Raw genomic sequence first — 20,449 nt, 5'->3', positions numbered from 1 at the left:
TATGTCATTCAGTGCTATGCCTGCCTCAAACAGAAAAGGCCCTGTAGAGAAACAAGAGCTCCACTCACCTCGATTGTCAAAACTCAGCCATTCGAACTTGTATCCATTGACTTTCTGCATTTAGACAAGTGCAAAGGTGGATATGAATACATATTAGTGATTGCTGATCATTACACACACTTTGCACAAGCCTATGCCACAACATGGAAATCTACCAAAACTGTTGCCGATAAGATATTCAATGATTATGCGCTGAAGTTTGGGTTCCCTTTAAGAATCCATCACGACCAGGGAGGGGAATTTGAAAATCAGTTGTTTGCGCAGCTGAGGAAAAACTTTGGAGTGATGGGCTCAAGAACAACACCGTATCACCCACAAGGCAACAGGCAAGTTGAGCGGCTAAACAGAACATTACTGCAAATGCTGAAAATGCTTACTGAGAGGCAGAAGTCAAATTGGAGAGAGTCGTTGCCCAAGCTCATCTATGCCTACAACAGCACTCGATGTGAAGCCACCAGCTTCTCTCCCTTCTATCTTCTATTTGGGAGATCACCAAGATTACCTGTTGACTTACTGTTTGGCTTGACCCCTGAGACTGGAACCACTGATCATCAAGAGTACATGAAAAAATGGAAACAACAAATCTAAGAGGCATATGCGATCACAACAGCAAATGCAAAAAAATGTGCTGAGAGGGGCAAACGAAATCATGACAACAAAGTAAGGAGTTCTGTCTTGCATGAGGGTGACCAGGTTCTCGTTAGGAATATGACACCCAGAGGAGGAACAGGGAAGCTCCGTAACCATTGGGAAGATTGCACCCACAAAGTCATCCGTCAGGTGGGAAAAGATATGCCCATATATGAAGTACTGCCAGAGCAAGGCAGAGGGAGAGGAAGTAGAATACTGCACCGTAACCTCTTGTTGCCATGCGACTACTTGCCCCTAGAGATTCAGTTAAAACCTAACAAAGAGACAAATCCCAGCTCACACCAGTAGAGACGGGAGGACAAAACCAAGAAGCCGACAATGATGATAGTGATGATGATGACTATGGATACTATATGCCAAGAGATCAGCCTCTGCCTGTGGTCCAGCCTCAGATAAATACAGAGAGGATGCTGACAGGGAAGTCACACAACCGTCACAGGATGCTGAGCCTCAGCAACAAGGCATTCCTCAGCTGGATCAGAACAGGGGAGACATATTGACTAAGGAGGACACATCAGGTCAAGAGGAGAGAATAGTTCAAGAGGAAACTGCCCTGGAAGAGAGAGTGCCACTACCACTGTCACCTGTTCAAAGTGAAAATAACAGTGGAAATGAACAGCGATACCAGCGACCAGTGAGAGAGAGACAACCTCCGAGAGTTTTCACATATGATCAGCTGGGTAATCCCAGTTGTTACAGTACTGGACTCCCAAGTAACACCATGTACTGGTACTCGCCAGCACCCTATGGAGCTATGTAAGCGACAACTGCAGGGATGACTCTGGTACAGCACTTTAACTACCAGCCTGCTGTTGTACCAGGGTACAGAATGAAGAGCACACACACAAACACCATACAGTCAAGGACTGTTGGACAAGCCAAGTGCAAACACATATACACCATACACTCATGATGGACTGTTGAAACAGCGGAGTGCTGACATATACACACACACGCTACACACTCATGAACTTTTGATTAAGCCAAGTGCTCACATACAAACCCTTGCAAGGATGATCTGATAGCATTATATGCACTGGGTAATTGTTTTAAACGTTGATAACCTGCTTCCTGAGATGTCGAGAACGGCATCTATGTTGATGGGGAGTATGTAATGGTTATTAAAATACTGTAATTCTGAATGCACTGAATGGGAAAAATGTTAAAAAAACATCCACTAGATGTGCACCGAGTACAAAAAAGATAAGTTAAAATTGCTGAGTTAAAAATGCACTCTGATCTGCAGATCAGATTATCTTTAATCCAGGTAAAAGAGGGTAAAAAGATGGGGGTTAAAAGATATAACATATGTGTTTACAACGCACAGTCTAATTCTAATTTACATTCCATAATGTTTTGGGAAAATACACTTGAAGTTACGTTTTGCAGTGTTTCCTTATTTCGCCAGGTTTAGTCGTTAGCCTGTAATCTACTGATCTGTTGTCGATTGCTAATGCCTTGTTTGGACCTGTAGGGGAATAATGTGTTGCCTGCGTTCGGCCATTACAACATTGGACTTGACTGCAGCAACACCGTGTCCGTGTTTTGTTTCTTTCTATTCCCCCTTACAGGGGTGTAACATTTTTTACATCATACATTAGGGCGGCACGGTGGTGCAGTGGTTAGCACGGTTGCCTCACAGCAAGAAGGTCCTGGGTTTGAGCCCCAGGGTAAGCCAACCTTGGTGAGTCATCCCGGGTCGTCCTCTGTGTGGAGTTTGCATGTTCTCCCCATGTCTGTGTGGGATTCCTCCAGGGGCCCCGGTTTCCTCCCAGTCCAAAGACATCTAAGTCAGGTGAATTTGCCATACTAAATTGTCCCTAGGTATGAATGTATGAGTGTGTGTGTGTCATTCGGCCCTGTGATGGCCTGGCGGCCTGTCCAGGGTGTCTTCCCGCCTGCCGCCCAATGACTACTGGAATAGGCTCCAGCATCCCCGCGACCCTGAGAGCAGGATAAGCGGTTCAGATAATGGATGGATGTACATCATACATTAGATCATAACTGCAGCAACACGAAGGACTGGGTTTTATTTCCATCGTCAATGGAGCCATTTCTTGAAGGACATCAGCAGTATCCAATACAATAAAATATAACACCACACTTAAAATTATAATCTTTATTTATCTACAAAGGATTTAACTGCAAACAGACTGGCGATAAATTGAATCTGCAACCGTCTAAGGAATTTTTTTTAAAATAATTTCCTTTTCCATTCCCCAACAGCCAAGAAGAGCGTTGTCTGTGTCTCACTACTTTCCAAAACGTAAGAGATGCCAAAGAAATGTTTCAACATAAATACAAGCTTCCCGCATGGTGAGAAAGCAGAAATGAGGCTTGACAAATAAAGAGGCCATTGTCACAATAGCTGGCCAGGGTAAAATAAAGGCACATGAAGTGCTTTAAGACTCACAGATGTGCAGCATCAATGCCTATCTCAGTACAAAGTAAATACTAACTTGCACTTCAGATTGCTCTGCTTACCGACTAAAAGTATATAAAATATATTAAGCAATTATCCATTGGTCAGAGTATACAGAAAAAAATAAATAAGTCAGATTCAAGTATTGCAGGATCAAAGATACAAAGCTAAATATTTTTTCCCCCAAATAGGCATCACTGAGAAAATCCTTGCATGACCCGAACACTAAGTCTAAAAGCATCTAGTGCGCTTGTTACCCAAAAGGACACAGATATTTTGAAATGTCATACAATAAACAAGGTCCCCTTTTTCATTTAGACTATTCCTAAAATGTAAATCAACTCAAATGACTGACCGTTCCCTCAACACTAATGCTAGGAGAAACGTATGGAGCAGAGAGCTCCACCCTGATATCGATGTAGCCAATCTTAAAACCAGCTCACAGCCAGCCCTTCACTTTTACTTCTTTAATGACAAATTAACCACTTCTGAAGAGCAACCTACTAACATAAACAAAGGAAACGAGTCCAGTTGACACATCAATTTTTTTTTGATATATCCAAAAACTGATCAGAGCTTTCAGCCCTTGTCTGACCTGAGGCACTACACAAGTTGAAAACAGCTCAAATACGGAACATTAGGGATCTTGTTATTCCAGAGGAAACCGTAGCTATTTAATTTGAAGTTACTTTGAATAAATTTAAATTCAAGTAGTATGAACTCCCCTCTCATTTTGCTCCTCTGGTGATCCTGACGTCCTTAACAGTTACAAGCACTGCATGTCTGCAGTCAGTGAGGTGAAACATCAGCAGCTAGTTTCTCTTCCCCACAAAGTCAAGTCTCCCTTTGTTCTATCAGTTTAAAATAGTTTCTTTGGATAAAGTTTGAACATAGAGAAATAAATGTAACATTTACCTATCTTAGATTTGCTGGGCTAGAAGCAATAAATTTCTCTGCAACTGAAGGTGAAAGAAGCCCTGCCTCAAAGCACTTCAGATACTTGGAAATGGGCCGACGACTCTCTGTCGAAGAAGGTAAAACAACTGTTCCACTCCATATGCATCTGCATGCCCAATTTCATTCCACATCACTGAAAAGGCTCCAAAGGTGTCCACACAGCTAGATGCGCTCCGTGTTGTTCAGTCATCACTTTCACTTCCTGATTCACTTAGTTCGAGGTCATTCTCTGAAAAAGTCAGGGAAATAAATTGTGTGAAAAAAACCCTCACTCTATAAACATTTACACTACATAACATAATGGCGCCTTTTTACAATGAGTCACATTTTCTCTTCAGCATCTTTTGTTGGTGCTTTCAAAAGAAAAACAAAGCTCAAGAAATGCATCATTCCAGCCTATGTTTGACTAAGGGTACATGAGGTTTATAAAATCATCATGGGCTAGGCATCCCACTTCTTACAATAGAATTGGCAACTCACTGAGTGTGTTCATAAGGAGGCCCCCTCCTCTCTCCTCTGGGCGGTTAGCAGAGGAGGAGGTGGGATTATTTGTGGTGGTGGTGAGGACGGGCATGCCCTGTTGGGCTGAGGAACTCCGTTCATCCTCTGAGTCGCTACTGCTGGAACTGTCATCACTACTGGAAGAAGAAGAGCTCTGGGAGTCGGAGGAGGAGCTGCCGCCACTACTCATCTGGTCCATGACCTGTGCCTCTGCCATTAACTCTGCATGAAGCAAAGCATGTGTTAAAGATGCAAAGTCAGAAAACAAACATTATACAAACCCCAATTCCAGTGAAGTTGGGACGTTGTGTAAAACGTGAATAAAAACAGAATACAATGATTTGCAAATCCTTTTCGACCTATATTCATTTGAATATAAAGACAAGATATTTAATGTTCAAACTGATAAACTTAATTGTTTTTTGCTAATATTCACTCATTTTGAATTTGATGCCTGCAACACGTTCCAAAAAAGCTGGGACAGGGGCAACAACAGACTGGGAAAGTTGAGGAATGCTCAAAAAACACCTGTTTGGAACATTCCACAGGTGAACAGGTTAATTGGAAACAGGTGAGTGTCATGATTGGGTATAAAAGGAGCATCCCCGAAAGGCTCAGTCGTTCACAAGCAAGGATGGAGTGAGGTTCACCACTTTGTGAACAACTGCGTGAGCAAATAGTCCAACAGTTTAAGAACGTTTCTCAACGTACAATTGCAAGGAATTTAGGGATTTCATCATCTACAGTCCATAATGTCATCAAAAGATTCAGAGAATCCGGAGAAATCTCTGCACGTAAGCGGTAAGGCTGAAAACCAACATTGAATGCCCGTGACCTTCGATCCCTCAGGCGGCACTGCATTAAAAACCGACATCATTCTGTAAAGGATATTAACACGTGGGCTCAGGAACACTTGGGAAAACCATCGTCAGTTAACACAGTTCGTCACTACATCTACAAGTAAAAGTTAAAACACCACCATGCAAAGCGAAAGCCACATATCAACAACACCCAGAAACCCCACCGGCTTCTCTGGGCCCGAGCTCATCTGAGATGGACTGACGCAAAGTGGAAAAGTGTGCTGTGGTCTGACGAGTCCACATTTCAGATTGTTTTTGGAAATCATGGACGTTGTGTCCTCCAGGCTAAAGAGGAAAAGGACCATCCAGATTGTTATCAGTGCAAAGTTCAAAAGCCAAAAGCCAGCATCTGTGATGGTATGGGGGTGTGTTAGTGCCCATGGCATCATGGGTAACTTGCACATCTGTGAAGGCACCATTAACGCTGAAAGGTACATACAGGTTTTGGAGCAACATGTGCTGCCGTCCAAGCGATGTCTTTGTCAGGGGCGTCCCTGCTTATTTCAGCAAGACAATGTCAAGCCACATTCTGCACGTGTTACAACAAGGTGGCTTCGTAGTAAAAGAGTGCGGGTACTAGACTGGCCTGCCTGCAGTCCAGACCTGTCTCCCATTGAAAATGTGTGGCGCATTATGAAGCACAAAATACGACAACGGAGACCCCAGACTGTTGAGCAACTGAAGTCGTACATCAAGCAAGAATGGGAAAGAATTCCACCTACAAAGCTTCAACAATTAGTGTCCTCAGTTCCCAAACACTTATTGAGTGTTGTTAAAAGGAAAGGTGATGTAACACAGTGGTAAACATGCCCGTCCCAGCTTTTTTGGAATGTGTTGCAGGCATCAAATTCAAAATGAGTCAATATTTGGGGAAAAAAAAAACAATAAAGTTTATGAGTTTGAACATTAAATATCCTGTCTTTGTAGTGTATTCAAGTGTTTTTATTTACGTTTTACACAACGTCCCAACTTCATTGGAATTGGGGTTTGTATATAATCAGAATTTCTGCTTGGAAGATTAGGTGCCAGCCAGTGTCCAGGGTGATTCCGGAATGTTGTAGAAAATGGGAAAAAGTCTGGTCATATCATCTGTGCCTTGCATGCACAATACAATAAGTACAAGAAGAATATCAATGCAAATAGTAAAATATTTTAATAGTACTTATTTTAATGAAAAGCTCTTTGCCATGTAAACCAATATTCAAAGTAAAGCCATGAGTTGACTTACATGCATATTTAAAAATGAATATCCATTCATCTCTCGGATTTATCTTTGCCTCAAGTCATCAACTCCCATATTTTCGTAATGTGTGTGTGTGTGGTGTTAGTGTGTGTGTGTGTGTGTGTTAGTTAGTGTAGATAGCGGGACCGAAAACTAAAGCACTTATGATCCTAATTGTTTTTGGAGGTGGTAGGTATTGTTCCAGAGAGTATGGGAAAAATCTCAAAAAAGTAAAATTATGCATAAATGTGCAAAATATGCATTTTTCTAAAAATGGTTAAAAACCACTTTTCTCGGCATTTCAGATGATTCTGAGCATCTTTGATTTTTTTCACCTATATAAAAAACTTTTTCTGGGACTTAGAAATGTTTTGGCATTATGCAAAATATGCATTTTTGCAAAAATGCACTTATGATCCTAATTTTTTTTGGAGGTGATAGGTATTGTTCCAGAGAGGACCAGAAAAATAGCAGAAAATTAAAATAATAATAATAATTATGCAAAATATGCATTTTCTAAAAGTGACTAAAAACCGGCATTTCAGATGATTCTGAGCATTTGGGGGAGGGAGTTGGAGTGGGGGGGACCACTTTTCTCGACATTTCAGATGATTCTGAGCATTTGGGGGGAGGGAGTTGGAGTGGGGGGGCGGTTAGCTGGCAGGATGAAGAGGAGGGAGATTTAGACAGGTGGATAACCAAACCGCTACATTGTAGCGGGGTTCTTATAGTTTAACAATAAATCTTTCATCAAAGCTAAAGCTGCTTGGGAGAAAGAAATGAATATTGAGCTTTCAGATGACTGGTGGGGTGAAGCAATTGAAAAGGTAAGCTTTACTACTTCATGTGCACGACTGGGTCTCGTTAGGTTTAAGGTCCTTCATTAGGATCCACTATTCCAAAGCCAGATTAGCAGAAATATACCCAAATGTGAATATCAGATGTGACCGGTGTAGCCACGCCCCTGACGACCTCAGCCACATGTATTCTTTTTGTCCAAAATTACAAAAATTTTGGGGCATCATTTTTAAAACTTTATCAGACATGGATAAGAATGGATATGCAGCTATGTCCCTTAATTAATTTTTGTTATCCTGTTTTTTTTTTCTTTTTTTTTTTTACATGGTGATGCTGGTCGCGTGGCTTGGGTCCTGGGCTGCTCCGGTGGCTGCTTGGCATCCTCCTCATCATATTCTTCATATATTTTATAATTCCATTATAATTCTGTTATCCTCTTTCAATGTTGTATTCTGTAATTTGAGTAAACACAACATCCATTGCACGTTGTCCATTTTGGGGAGAGAGAGCCCTCCTCTGTTGCTCTCCCTGAGGTTTCCTCCTATCTTTTCTCCCTGCTAAAGGTTTTTTTTTTTTTTTTTCTAGGGAGTTATTCCTTATCCGATGCGAGGGTCTAAGGACAGGACGTTGTGTTGCTGTAAAGCCCACTGAGGCAAATTTGTAGTTTGTGAGATTGGGCTAGACAAAATTGCCTTGATTTGACTTGATTGCCATCTTTGGGGTCCCTGTAGACATGCCAAACTTACATCCCAGACAGGCAGATGTAAATGCATTTTCTTCCCTCCTCACAAAAAGGAGGATTCTACTCTTGTGGAAATCATCTAGCCCTCCAAAAGCAGCTTCCTGGTTGGAGTACGTGTTTTTTTCCCCTCAAACTTGAGAAAATCAAGTTTACACTTAGTTCAGTTTAGAAATTTATTATCAGGCGGTAACCCTTAATATCATATTTTAGCAAGCTAAAAATTATTCCAATTGATCAGCCATATCTTACTTAACTTACTAGTTTAATGTCCTAAGGATTACTTTTATTACAAAGTAATTCTTCATTTATTCATTTAGTCCCTTTAGTCTGTCATTTTGTTTACTTACCACTAGTTTGTTGTCCTCATAATGGTTTTTTTTGCACATCTATTAAGTCATATAACGATCTGTGTCATATGTATGTGTGCTAAATTTTGATGTGTCCCATATGTATGCAACTTAAGTAGCCAGTGTATGTGCTTTGATTTATCACTTTATTTTTCACATCTCTTATCATTCTGTATTTGTTATCCTAATTCTAGTTCACTTTACCAATGGTTATTTGATCCTATGTATGCCCTGTCAGCTACTTGTATTTAGTTCGGTTTATTATTATTATTAGATAGAGATACTTTATTATTGCCATGCAACAATGTTGGTGGTAATTGTTTTGGTGCAGCGTGGTAGCTCAGTTCCAGTGCAAAAAGAAAGAAAAACAAGCAGCACTATAAACCATTACAACAACACATACAAAAAGGAAACGCATAAAAATGAGAATATGTACAGTGAATATATATGATACTTACAATTCAGTTCCCCAGCATATCAAGTAGCCCACCAGGCAGAGTACAATGATTGATGTACCAGTGCAAACAAGTCCAGTCTGAGTTCAGTCTAGTGTATGCAGCTCAGTATATGGGATTTTGTAGCAAGGGGGGCTAGCAAGGAATGTCAAAGTGTTCTGAGAGGTTGCTCTGATGGCCAAGCGGAATTAACTGCCGTTCTTGTAATCCGCTCGTCACGTGGCTGGGAGGTTCGTATCCCAGACTCACTATAACCGGTCACGGCCAGAGCGTCCACGGGGTAAGGCATTCATTAGGCCACCCTTACCCGAGGGATAGTGGGTGTAGATCGGTGTAGTGTTCGGGGACTCGACGTTCTCCAGCAACCCCTCTGGCCCATCCGGGCGCCTGCAGCCAAGCAACCGAAAGCATTCTCCCTACGTCTCCTTCACGGCCTAAAGGTAATGCAATCCATGCGATGCTTCAGCGTGTAAAATAGCGAGAGCAGCCAACACGAGTTTGAAGGAAGCTGGTGTTATGACTATCTCCTTCCTGTGGAAACGTGAGCCAGGGAAGTTATCCGACAAGAGTTCCGGCCATATGCCATTGGGTTAATCGGGTGGGATAAGGGGAAAAAACTAGAAATAAATTTATTTTTAAAAAAGTGTTCTGACTGCTGTAGGGCAGAAGCTATTTTTGAAACAAGTGGTTTTGGTTAATATGGAGCTGTAGCACCTTCCAGAGAGGAGAAACTGGAAGAGGTGGTGAGCTGGGTGGGAGGGGGTCAATGATTATTTTAGCTGCCCGGTTGAAGGTGTGCTTTATATACAGTCAGATGACTGGGGGTAGGTCACAACCAATTATGTAGGAGGCTTTAGTAAAAATTGGCTCCAGTTTCCTCTTGGTGTGACTGTCTTGAACTCCCATTGCAGACAGTGAGAGATGATGTGAGGATGCTGTCTATGATGGCTTTATAGAAGTGGGTCAACAGGTTTTTTTTGACATGATACTTCTTCAATTGCCTAAGGAATTGCAGTCTTTGCTGAGCCTTTTTGATGGCGTGGTTGGCGTTGATGTTCCATTTCAGTGTATGTAGATGTAGTGTATGTAGTGTATGTAGAGTATACTATGTAGGTGCAGAGGAATTTGAAGGAGTCTGTCAGGGCTATGGTTTGGTCAGAGATATGAACTGGGGCTTAGATATTTATCTTCTTCCTGAGGTCTACAGCGATTTCCATTGTTTCTGAGGTATTGAGTAAGAGGTTATTGTTGTTGCACCAATGTACAGCCGCCCAATTCACCTCTTGGCAGTAACGAGTCTCTTCATTGTTACTGATAAATACAATGATAGTAGTGTCATGCGCATACTTGAATATTTTGACTGAGCTTTGGCGAGATGTACACTCGGTGTAGAAGGAGAAAATCAAAGATAACAGATCAGTACCGAGGGTCAGAAGGCATGATGTAGTGTTGTTAACCTTGACAGGCTGAATTCCTATTTCTAAGAAAGTGCAGTGTGCATTAACACAGAGCTGAGTTGATGTTCATGTCTAGAAGCCTCGTGAAGAGTGAGTGAGGGTTAATGGAGTTGAAAACCGAGCTTAAGTCAAAAACAGAATGCGTGTGTAGGTGTTGGTTGATTCCAGGTGTTGCAGAATGAAGTGAAGAGCCAGGTTTATAGCATCCTTAATGGATCCATTAGCCTGGGGGTTGGCAACCTGCGGCTCTGGAGCCAGATGTGACTCTTTTGCCCCTCTACAGTGGCTCCCTGTGGCTTTGACAAAAATTATATGGAAATGAATAACAGTTACTTTTTTGCCATTGCTGTAGGCCTAAAGTGATCCTTATGTTCTCCACACTGAATAAAAAAAGTTTTAAAATGTATGCGTGTCATAGCCTACGTCTATGGCCGGCTCCTTTTCCTCTAAATTTTACTGAACCTCAATAGCTGTGGCTAGTCTTGAGTCTCCCTACCATAAGTATGAACTACATAATCCAAATATGGCTCCTGCCTCACAGAAGACAGCCTGCAGTATATGCCTAATAGAGAAGATCAGCAGTGACATCAGAAACAGAAATCGTATTAAAGGGGTGAGAGTGCGATCCTTTAATAGACTATTCTTTTGCAAAAACGGTTTAGCAAGTTGTGATTTTGTCAATGACTTGAATGACCCTTAGCTGTTGGGTTTTATGCTCAGGCCTGATGGTTGATTGCTGTACGAGGCTGGGGGAAAAAACGAGGATTACCTTACACTGAACTGGACTTTTGTTCAGTTCTGTGTTTTGTTGGTAATAGCATCCCCCAATTAAAAAAAAAAAAAAAAGCAAATAGCTTTCTTTAATGTAGTTCTATAATTTCACAAATGCAACAACACATGGTATCATTGTAATGGAAATGGAAGTTCCAAATAATCATAAATAGCCCACTGCAGAGTAGCCACATGTGGTAAATCTTAATGAATACTCATTTAGACCTATTAGTAATGTTGATAGGCTAATAGGCTGTGTTATCTTCATTATTAGGCTCAACTATGTTTTGTGGCTCCAGACAGATTTTTTTTTTTTTTGGCAAAATATGTCTCTTTTGATAGTAAAGATTGCTGACCCCTGTGTTAGCCCGATAAACAAACTGATATGGATCCATCAGTGGGGATATAAAGGACCTCAAGCAGGGAGGGACTAAATGCTCAAACACTGACATAGCCACTGAAGTGAGGGCAACTGGCCGAAGTCAATGACTCCTGTTTTGGCTGACTCAGGACCAGGATGATGGTAGATTTTTCAAAAACACTGCGGGACTGCACACTGTCGTTAAGGCGGTATTGAAAATGTCCGTGAACACTGGAGCCATTTAATCTGCACAATGCTTTCCTATTACCTTGTTCTTTGAAATTTTTGAAAAGTCTCCTCACCTCAGCCTCCTGGATGGAAAAAGGAGGGGTGAGGGAAGGTGATAAGAGTGGGGATGAGTGCTGGGTTGTGTACAAGGTCAAACCATGAATAAAAATCATTGAGCCTGTCAGGGAGACTAGGGTCCTCATCTGGGGGGTTTTGCAGTTTGTCATCTCCTTCAGGCTTTTCCAGGCTGCTCTAGGGTTATTGGTAGCGAGTTGTTGTTCCAGTTTGTTTTTTTTTGTGTAGTCATACTTGGCTTTCCTGATTGCAGAGCACAGTTCATATTTGGCAGACTTGTATTTCTCCCTGTCTATACGATTAAAGGCAGAATTCCATTAATATTTTCAATATTTTCAACTTTTGGGGGTGGGTAGGGGGTTATGTTCTATATCAGCGGTCGGGAACCTATGGCTCGCGAGCCATATATGGCTCTTCCGGTGACGGCATATGGCTCCCAGACAATTTTGAGTTGAAAATTATTTTTTTTGCAAAAAAATCAGTTTGGAACTGATTTTAAAATACTTGTGATATTTCTTAATAATACTGTGTCATTTTAAAGTAAACAGAAATTAGTTTTGAAGATAAATTTCATGGGTCACGGGTCACCCGTGGGTCGGGTCGGGAACCAATGGCTCGCGAGCATGTCCGGGTCATTGTAAAGGTGAAGAAATCAATTTTATCAGATAGCCAACTAGTTTATCCGCTTCAACCCTTGTAACGGAAAAGATGGCGAAAAGAAAAAAAGACGATGATTACCGTGCATTCCAGGCTGCGTGGACAGAGGAATTTGCATTTGTGGAGAGAGCAGGATCTGCGGTATGTCTAATATGCAATGATAAAATTGCATCGATGAAACGGTCAAATATAAAGCGGCACTTCGATACGCACCATGCTTCATTTGCATCGAAATATCCAGCGGGGGACAGCAGGAAAAGGGCATGCGAGGAGCTACAGCGGAGAGTGCAGACGAGTCAGCAGCAACTACGTGTGTGGACCAAGCAAGGTGACGGGAATTCCGCTAGCTTTGCGGGGGCTTTGGCAATAGTAAGGAATGGAAAGTCATTCACAGATGGCGAGTATGCCAAAACATTCATGCTTGATGTGGCCAATGAACTGTTTGATGACTTCCCAAATAAAGACAAGATAATCAAACGAATAAAAGACATGCCCGTCAGCAAGAACTGTGCACGATCGTAGCATCATGATGGCAAATCAAGTCGAGGAAACACAAATTAAGGACATAAACGCCGGGACATACTTTTCTCTCGCGTTAGATGAGTCAACAGACGTTAGCCATCTATCTCAGTGCAGTATCATTGCCAGGTATGCTGCAGGTGACACACTGCGTGAGGAAAGCTTGGCTGTTTTGCCAATGAAAGGGACAACAAGAGGAGAGGATTTATTCATGTCTTTCATGGAGTTTGCTAAAGAAAAAAAACTAGCGATGGATAAACTTATTTCTGTCTGTACTGATGGTGCACCCTGTATGTTGGGGAAGAACAAAGGATTTGTAGCGCTTCTCCGTGAACATGAAAAGAGAGCCATCCTAAGTTTTCATTGCATCCTGCACCAGGAGGCGCTTTGCGCTCAGACGTGTGGCCAGGAGCTTGGCGAGGTGATGTCTCTGGTCATTCGAGTGGTCAACTTTATTGTTGCCCGAGCTTTAAATGATCGCCAGTTTAAAGCTCTGTTAGAAGAAGTTGGGAATCATTATCCCGGTCTGCTTTTACACAGCAACGTGCGTTGGTTGTCAAGGGGGAAGGTGCTCAGCCGTTTTGCAGCTTGCCTGAGTGAAATCCGGACTTTTCTTGAAATGAAAGGCGTCAAGCATCCTGAGCTAGACAACACTGACTGGCTCCTGCAGTTTCACTATCTCGTGGACATAACTGGCCATCTGAACCAGCTCAATGTGAAAATGCAAGGTATTGGAAATACAATCTCATCCCTTCAACAAGCAGTGTTTGCATTTGAAAGCAAGCTGGAAGTCTTTCTCAGGGACATTGAAACAGGTCGTCTTCTGCACTTTGAAAGACTGCAACAATTTAGAGATGCATGCTTAGCAAGTGACTCCACTCAACATCTGGATCTCCAGCAGCTAGCTGGCTTTACGTTCAATCTCCTGCAGTCATTCAAAGCACGTTTTGGAGAATTTCGTGCGCGCACTGGTCTTTTCAAGTTCATCACTCATCCACATGAGTGTGCAGTGGACAAAATCGACCTGACATGCATCCCCGGGGTCTCTATCGGAGACTTTGAGCTGGAAGTTGCTGACCTGAAGGCATCAGACATGTGGATGAGTAAGTTCAAGTCACTTAATGGAGAGTTGGAAAGTCTTGCGCGACAGCGAGCAGAGCTGGCGAGGGAACACAAGTGGACAGAAATTAAAAATCTTCAACCTGAAGACCAGCTGATTCTTAAAACTTGGAACGAGCTTCCTGTGACATACCACACAATGCAGCGTGTGAGTATTGCCGTATTGACCATGTTTGGCTCTACATATGCATGTGAACAGTCTTTCTCGCATATGAGGAACATTAAGACCAACCTACGCTCACGTTTAACTGATGGAAGCCTCAACGCCTGCATGAAGCTCAACCTCACCACGTATGAACCAGACTACAAGGCCATCAGCAAAACCATGCAGCACCAGAAGTCGCATTAAAAGTAAGACATATTTAATTTATTATACGTTAAAAATACTATATGGCTCTCAATGAAATATATTTAGAAATATTTGGCTTTTATGGCTCTCCCAGTCAAAAAGGTTCCCGACCCCTGTTCTATATGCTTGAGGGGGAGGGAGGGTAGGAGGGAGTGGGGAAAGGGTGATGGGGATTACTGTTAATTTAATTGTATTAAGATTCAATAAAACTGTATTGGAAAAAAAATAATGTAGCCAATTTCAAAACCATCAAACAAAAGAAATGCAAAGTAAAGGAAAATGGCTTACAGCTATTCCAATGTAAAAAAAGACACTGAAAATGGGAAAAGAGTGATTAAGGGTGAACTATTTTGCCATTTTGTCACATAGTTGTAGGAATGGGTATCATTAAGATTTTAACGGTACTACTACTCATCAATCCGGTACTGTAACGGTACTCTTATCAGTTCTTTTTGTCATTTTTTTAAGAGAAAAAGTAAGACAAATTAAGAACAGAATTAACATTGCTTTATTTTCTCATGTCTGGACAGGGCATTACTTTTAATAACTAACCCATGTTTATATAATTTAGTTAGCTCTGTGTGGGTTCGAGGCTGCTAGTACACATAACATTCCTGAGGTGAATGGGCAACAAGAGATTAACTACGAGCTAGGCTGTCGTAAACTCTGTATTTCTCCGCCTGTATGTGTTGCACTTTCGCTGCATGTTTGGAAAAAGACTGCTTGTATTTCCACGCTTACATGCAAAAGACTTGTTGCACGTTTCGCAACAAGCACTGTCAGCATCGACTCTAGTGACGTATAACCAGACTTTTGACCGTTTAGTTCTCCCTCCGCCATTGTCACTGAGAGCAGGCTCTTTGGGTCTGTGTGTGTGTGTTTGTGTGTGTGAGTGTGTGAGTGAGTGAGACAGAGAGCTGGCCCCGCCCCTCCGCTCGCACATACAGCAGGCTCCAAGAGAGATCTCTTTTCTGGATTGGGAATAGCGAAAATGTATGATAGACAAATGTCTTAATCTTATTGCAAATTAGAAATGGAGTTGGGCAGGGAAAAAGTGCAACGTTTATGCAGCCTAAATAAATAGGAAACTTATTTTCTTAACTTCTCCGATACCGATAGCAGATTCGTTAACATCGGAGTTTATCAATGCTAAGGTCTTTAACAACATAACACCGGTGCCCGTTTAATCCTGCGTTTCAGTACCCATCCCTATGTAGTTGTACTTGATTTGTATGGCGGTTGGGCTACAGCAGCTCACGTAGGGCAATCCAAGTACGTGACTGCCCGGGGTTATACATTATTAAACAACAATGAAAATTCATTCATTTTACTCATCTAATAAACACTGAGGCCCACCTATTTCCCCAAGAGCTACATTTTTGATAGAAGGGTTTGATCTTTTGTATCTTTTTTTTTGTTTTGTTTTGTTTTGTTTTTTTTGTATCTACTGAATCTTGTTTTTATTCATAAAACTTTCTATTCTTTAGGTGGAATTATTGCTAGACACCATGGCCGACGAGATTTGTTTGTCAAGAGTTTTAGACTTTCGGTAATTACCGGCTAACAGAAACATAAAACTTACCTGATGCATATTCAAACACAGACATATGGCATTTCCTAGTCACTCATAATACACACTTAATGCCACCACGGGCATATTGGTTTGTCCAAGTATGAGTTATCATGGATAAGAGCATCAGCGAAAAGCTTAAAATGGACATGAAGCAGTCAATCAAGTTACCATGATTTACTAAATGTATTTCCACTCTAATCAACAATTATATACCAAACATGGCAAATGTAAACATATAAAAGAAAAAAATAAGCCACGTAATATCTTTCGTGGCAAGGGGCCACCATCTTGCAAGTACTATAACCTGTGACGTCACGGGGCTGGTTGGCTTGGCTGAGTTCAACAGATACACAAGGCTCAGCGTTTTCGGTTTTATTGTTCAAAGCCATCCAGCATGCCGAATTTAGCCACAAGAGGACACTGTTACATAACCTCACATGAAAAGGAACAACTTTTGGATCCGTGGAAACATAAAATCCGGGTGAAAATCAGTTTAAAAATCTGGGTATTTTTCGGTGAAAATCGGTAAAAACCAAAAACACTGAGCCTTGCAGATACAATGGTAAAAGAGAAAGTTGGAGACTGAGGGGCAAACTACACATAGAAAGTGTTCATGTGGCATCATATTGTTGTGTCAGACCTCTCAGACATGTTTTGCATCACACTGGCTTGTTCACCAGAAGCATGTAATCTAGTCAGCTGTGTGACAACTAATGTTAGGTACTGTCATTGTAGGCTGACAGCTGTTATTGTCAACTAGCCAACACTTGGGTTTAGCGAGTAATTAGTACGGGGTGCAAAATAAACAAAAACGTGTCCATCAAACAATTATATGTAAACAACGTGCACATAGAAACATCATTCACACTGTATCCCATCATATTCCTGTCTCTGGCCAACACCTAGTGTGTATTTGTTTTATTTTCCTGCATAAGGCTAATGCTATTGGTCCATTCACCGGCAGTTACAGCTACCTTGACTTACCTGTTATTGACAGGACGCTCCAGTGTTCCAGATCGGACATCTTTCAGTGAAAGCACGCCACCTCCAACACGTCCACCTCCCGGCATACTATGCTGAATGTGGTGATGCGTGATGACGCAACACATGGTTCAGACCAGCCTCCTGACAGCAGATGGACTCCGATACGGTGGGTAACAGCCACACTGACACCTAGTAGAGTTGCCGACCCGCTCTTCACCCCAAAGCACCAGCTCCACAATTTATGGTCTTTTCAGACAGTAAGCAACACTCCGCCTGCGTACCCACGGGGTCACAATGTGCTCCTCGTCAATGGACAGGCAGACAAGTGTGCTACGAGTAAACGCGAGGCACGCTTTGCGTGATAACCATGGAAATGGCTTCTGTGCACTACTGTATACCTGTCAGTACAACTGTATTTTCTTTATAGGCTATAGCAACATATTAAAATATATCTTCAAGAAATATTGAAAGAATATAAATAACATAACTACTAACTTTCAGATTAGTTCAGTTAATTAGTTTACTAGTGAGTTGGGTTAGTTGAGAGGAACTCATGCATGGCAAGGATCAGTCTCGTCCATTTTGTGGGGTAACACTGCGCATCGGGTAGAAAAAAGTTCAACACAATTAAACTCCGGCAGTGGACAGGCGTGTGTGTGTGAGACAAGCACGACTGTGAAAGTTTCATGGGATTGCCAGATTGGGAGTGATAACACACCTAAGTAATTAATTTTCTTCAAAGAGAGATGAGTGGGAAGGTATGGAGGCACCAGCAATCTGTCAGGTGGAGGCGGAATGACAAGCAGACTCAATCCTGTGAAACTGTCGCTGTTGTGCTGGTCTCACACACACGCCCGCCACCAGAGCTGAATTGTCTTGGAACTTTTCTGTACACGACATGCAGGGTCACCCCACAAAATGGACAACAGACTGAGCCTTGCCGTGTTATTTAGTTACAGACCCTTACAATATTTCTACAGGATATATTTTAATATGTTGCTATAGCCTATAAAGAAAATGCAGTTGTAGCTAGTGCAAAAAAGCCATTTCCATGGTTGCCACGCGTACAGCACCTGGCATTTATTTGCGGAGCGCTTGTCTGCCTGTCTATTCACATGAGGAGCGCATTGAGACCCAGTGGATCCAAGGGGCTATGCAGGCGGAGTGTCGCTTATCGTCTGAAAAGACCATTATTCCACTCGGTTCCCACACCTTATCAGCTCGAATGCAAATGCAACTTGACAGAATGAAGAATTCTGACAGAAATTATTCAGTACTGTTCTCTGTTTCAACGGTAGTTTATGAAAACGGACTGTTTTGTCCTTGGCTGTAACCCCGTAAAACTAATTTTTACATCCAAGAGCAATAAAATAGCTGCCTCCCTTTTGTCTTCTTCTGTCCTGTGGCTCCTCAGACCCCAACTTTCTCTATCTTTTACCATTGTATATGTTGAATTCAGCCAAGTCAACCAACCTCGGGACATCACGTGTTATAGTGCTGCAAGATGGTGGCGGCCTTGCCATGAAAGCTATGATGGGGCTTTTTTTTCTTTTTATCTTTACATTTGTCATGTTTTTATGCAATTGTTGATTTGAGTGGAAATACATTTAGTAAATCATTCTAACTAGATTGACTGCTTCCTGTTCACTTAAACTGCACAATGATTGAGAGTTTAAGATAAATGCTCGCCAGTAGAGACATGATCTTAGATGTGCCCAATGCCAGAATGCTACCTCTCTCAATGTCATCCATGGGAGAAGCAGGAGACATCTTTTCTTTAGGCGGAGAGCTCTTGGAGCATGATGGGGTCTTGTTACTGCTGCCGCTGGTGGTACTCTTCATCTGCTGGCTCAGACGAGAGGTCAGGTGAGACTGGATCTTACTGCTACCCTCAGCCCTAAATACATAGCAAAGTCACACAGGTAAAAAAACAACAACAACAAAACAAAAACAGATACACTTATTTATGATCGGGTAAAATGCAATGAAGAATCAATCAGGAATAATAAAATGATGAGGATGAATCTTAAAATAACAATGCCAATGTGGGTGAATTAACATTGGTCTCTTCTGTACCAGGCCAACCAACCTGGTCTTTTTCACAGCGATGTTGCTGTTGAGTTTCTCCAAGCGGTACTCTCCGGTATCATGGTTCACAATGAGAATGCATTCTTTCATGTAAGGCCGCTTGGAACCCTTGAAGACTGTTACCGGGGCAGTTGAACCCTAAAAACAAGTAACAAGAAAGTCAAGTCAATTTTATTTATATAGCCCAACATCGCAAATTACAAATTTGCCTCAAGGGGCTTTACAGCAACATAACATCCTGTCCTTAAACCCTTGCATCGGGTAAGGAAACACTCAATAATCTAAAATGTTATGCTTCAGAATGCTTAACACATGATTATTTTTAATGGAGGATCACACATTCATAAAATAGTGAGTCAACTAAAATTATAGAGCATCGAGACTACAAACGTTTACCTCTAAATTGGGTAAAGTAATGGTGACTTGCTCTCCTTTGCCAACTTCAAGCTCCCCTTCACATGCCGTGTCGATTGAGGCAGGTTTGAAGTCATCTGTTTCAAACACATGTAGAAAACTGCTGGTAAATGAAATGACAGCCAGGTTCAAACGACGACGAGTTGTGGTTGCCGTCTTTCCCCCAAAAGATGGCGACAGTGTCATACTCTGCGACCACTAGTATTTATTTCGTTAGCTAACATTTTGACAGCTGGAGCGTCAGCGGTTAAAATAAAGTTGAAAAGACCTAAGATATGGACAAAAAAATAGGACTGATTATGGGGAAACAGAGAGTCTACGTAGCTTCGTAAACATCGCCAAGCACACATCCGTTCCGAATGGACCGCCGATCAACTTCCCCTTGATTTTTAGCTAACAAGCTAACTAGGAAGCTACCATCGTTTACCGCTAGCTAATCGGACAATTTTCTGAGAAATATCACTTACATCGCACCGTGTGGTATGCACTTTTGGGATGCTTCTCAAACGTCTCCCCTAATTTCAAGACATGCTCTTGATTGTCAAAGTTTGAATATGTAGTTCCATTCATTCTGGGAGTTTCATATAACTGAAAACTTTATACAGCTGCTTCCAATCCAACACCATCTATGGTAGAATTCCGGCCACCTCAAACCTACCACTAAGCTCCGCCTCTTTGCTGTGATTGGTCAAAACTTGCTGTTTCCGTTCTCTGATTGTTTTGAAAATCTGTCAATCAAGATTTGGGCGGAAGTAATGAAAAGAAAGCTTCAGCGCTCATGTCACATGGCCCGGTGGTACTCGTTTATCGACCATCTTTAACGTCCGTTATTGAGTAAC

The 20,449-nt window shown here is 41.9% G+C and overlaps 1 protein-coding gene across 1 annotated transcript; it reads right to left on the bottom strand.

Annotated features, from left to right (window-relative positions):
• Positions 1 to 2,537: 2,537 nt before the first annotated feature.
• Positions 2,538 to 20,218, bottom strand: eaf2 (ELL associated factor 2). The gene is made up of 6 exons (XM_056289967.1): positions 20,078 to 20,218; positions 19,593 to 19,687; positions 19,198 to 19,334; positions 18,842 to 19,005; positions 4,571 to 4,813; positions 2,538 to 4,319 (listed from the first exon to the last, which is right to left on the bottom strand). Exons 1-6 carry the CDS (start codon positions 20,178 to 20,180, stop codon positions 4,273 to 4,275), a joined length of 789 nt encoding a protein of 262 aa, XP_056145942.1. The 5' UTR covers positions 20,181 to 20,218; the 3' UTR covers positions 2,538 to 4,272.
• Positions 20,219 to 20,449: the final 231 nt, after the last annotated feature.

Source organism: Lampris incognitus, chromosome 11 (genome assembly GCF_029633865.1).
Source record: "Lampris incognitus isolate fLamInc1 chromosome 11, fLamInc1.hap2, whole genome shotgun sequence".
Lineage (NCBI taxonomy): Eukaryota > Metazoa > Chordata > Actinopteri > Lampriformes > Lampridae > Lampris > Lampris incognitus.
The sequence above is the reverse complement of the archived record's forward strand: the minus strand, read 5'-3'. Positions and strand labels throughout refer to the sequence as shown.

Bases quoted from the DNA above. Each gene is read 5' to 3' on its own strand.
- eaf2 (XM_056289967.1), bottom strand. From the start codon at position 20,180: ATGAATGGAACTACATATTCAAACTTTGACAATCAAGAGCATGTCTTG. The intron at 19,335-19,592 runs GTAAACGTTTGT...ACTTGTTTTTAG, and splicing joins TTACTTTACCCAATTTAGAG to GGTTCAACTGCCCCGGTAAC. The intron at 19,006-19,197 runs GTTGGTTGGCCT...CTATGTATTTAG, and splicing joins ATCGCTGTGAAAAAGACCAG to GGCTGAGGGTAGCAGTAAGA.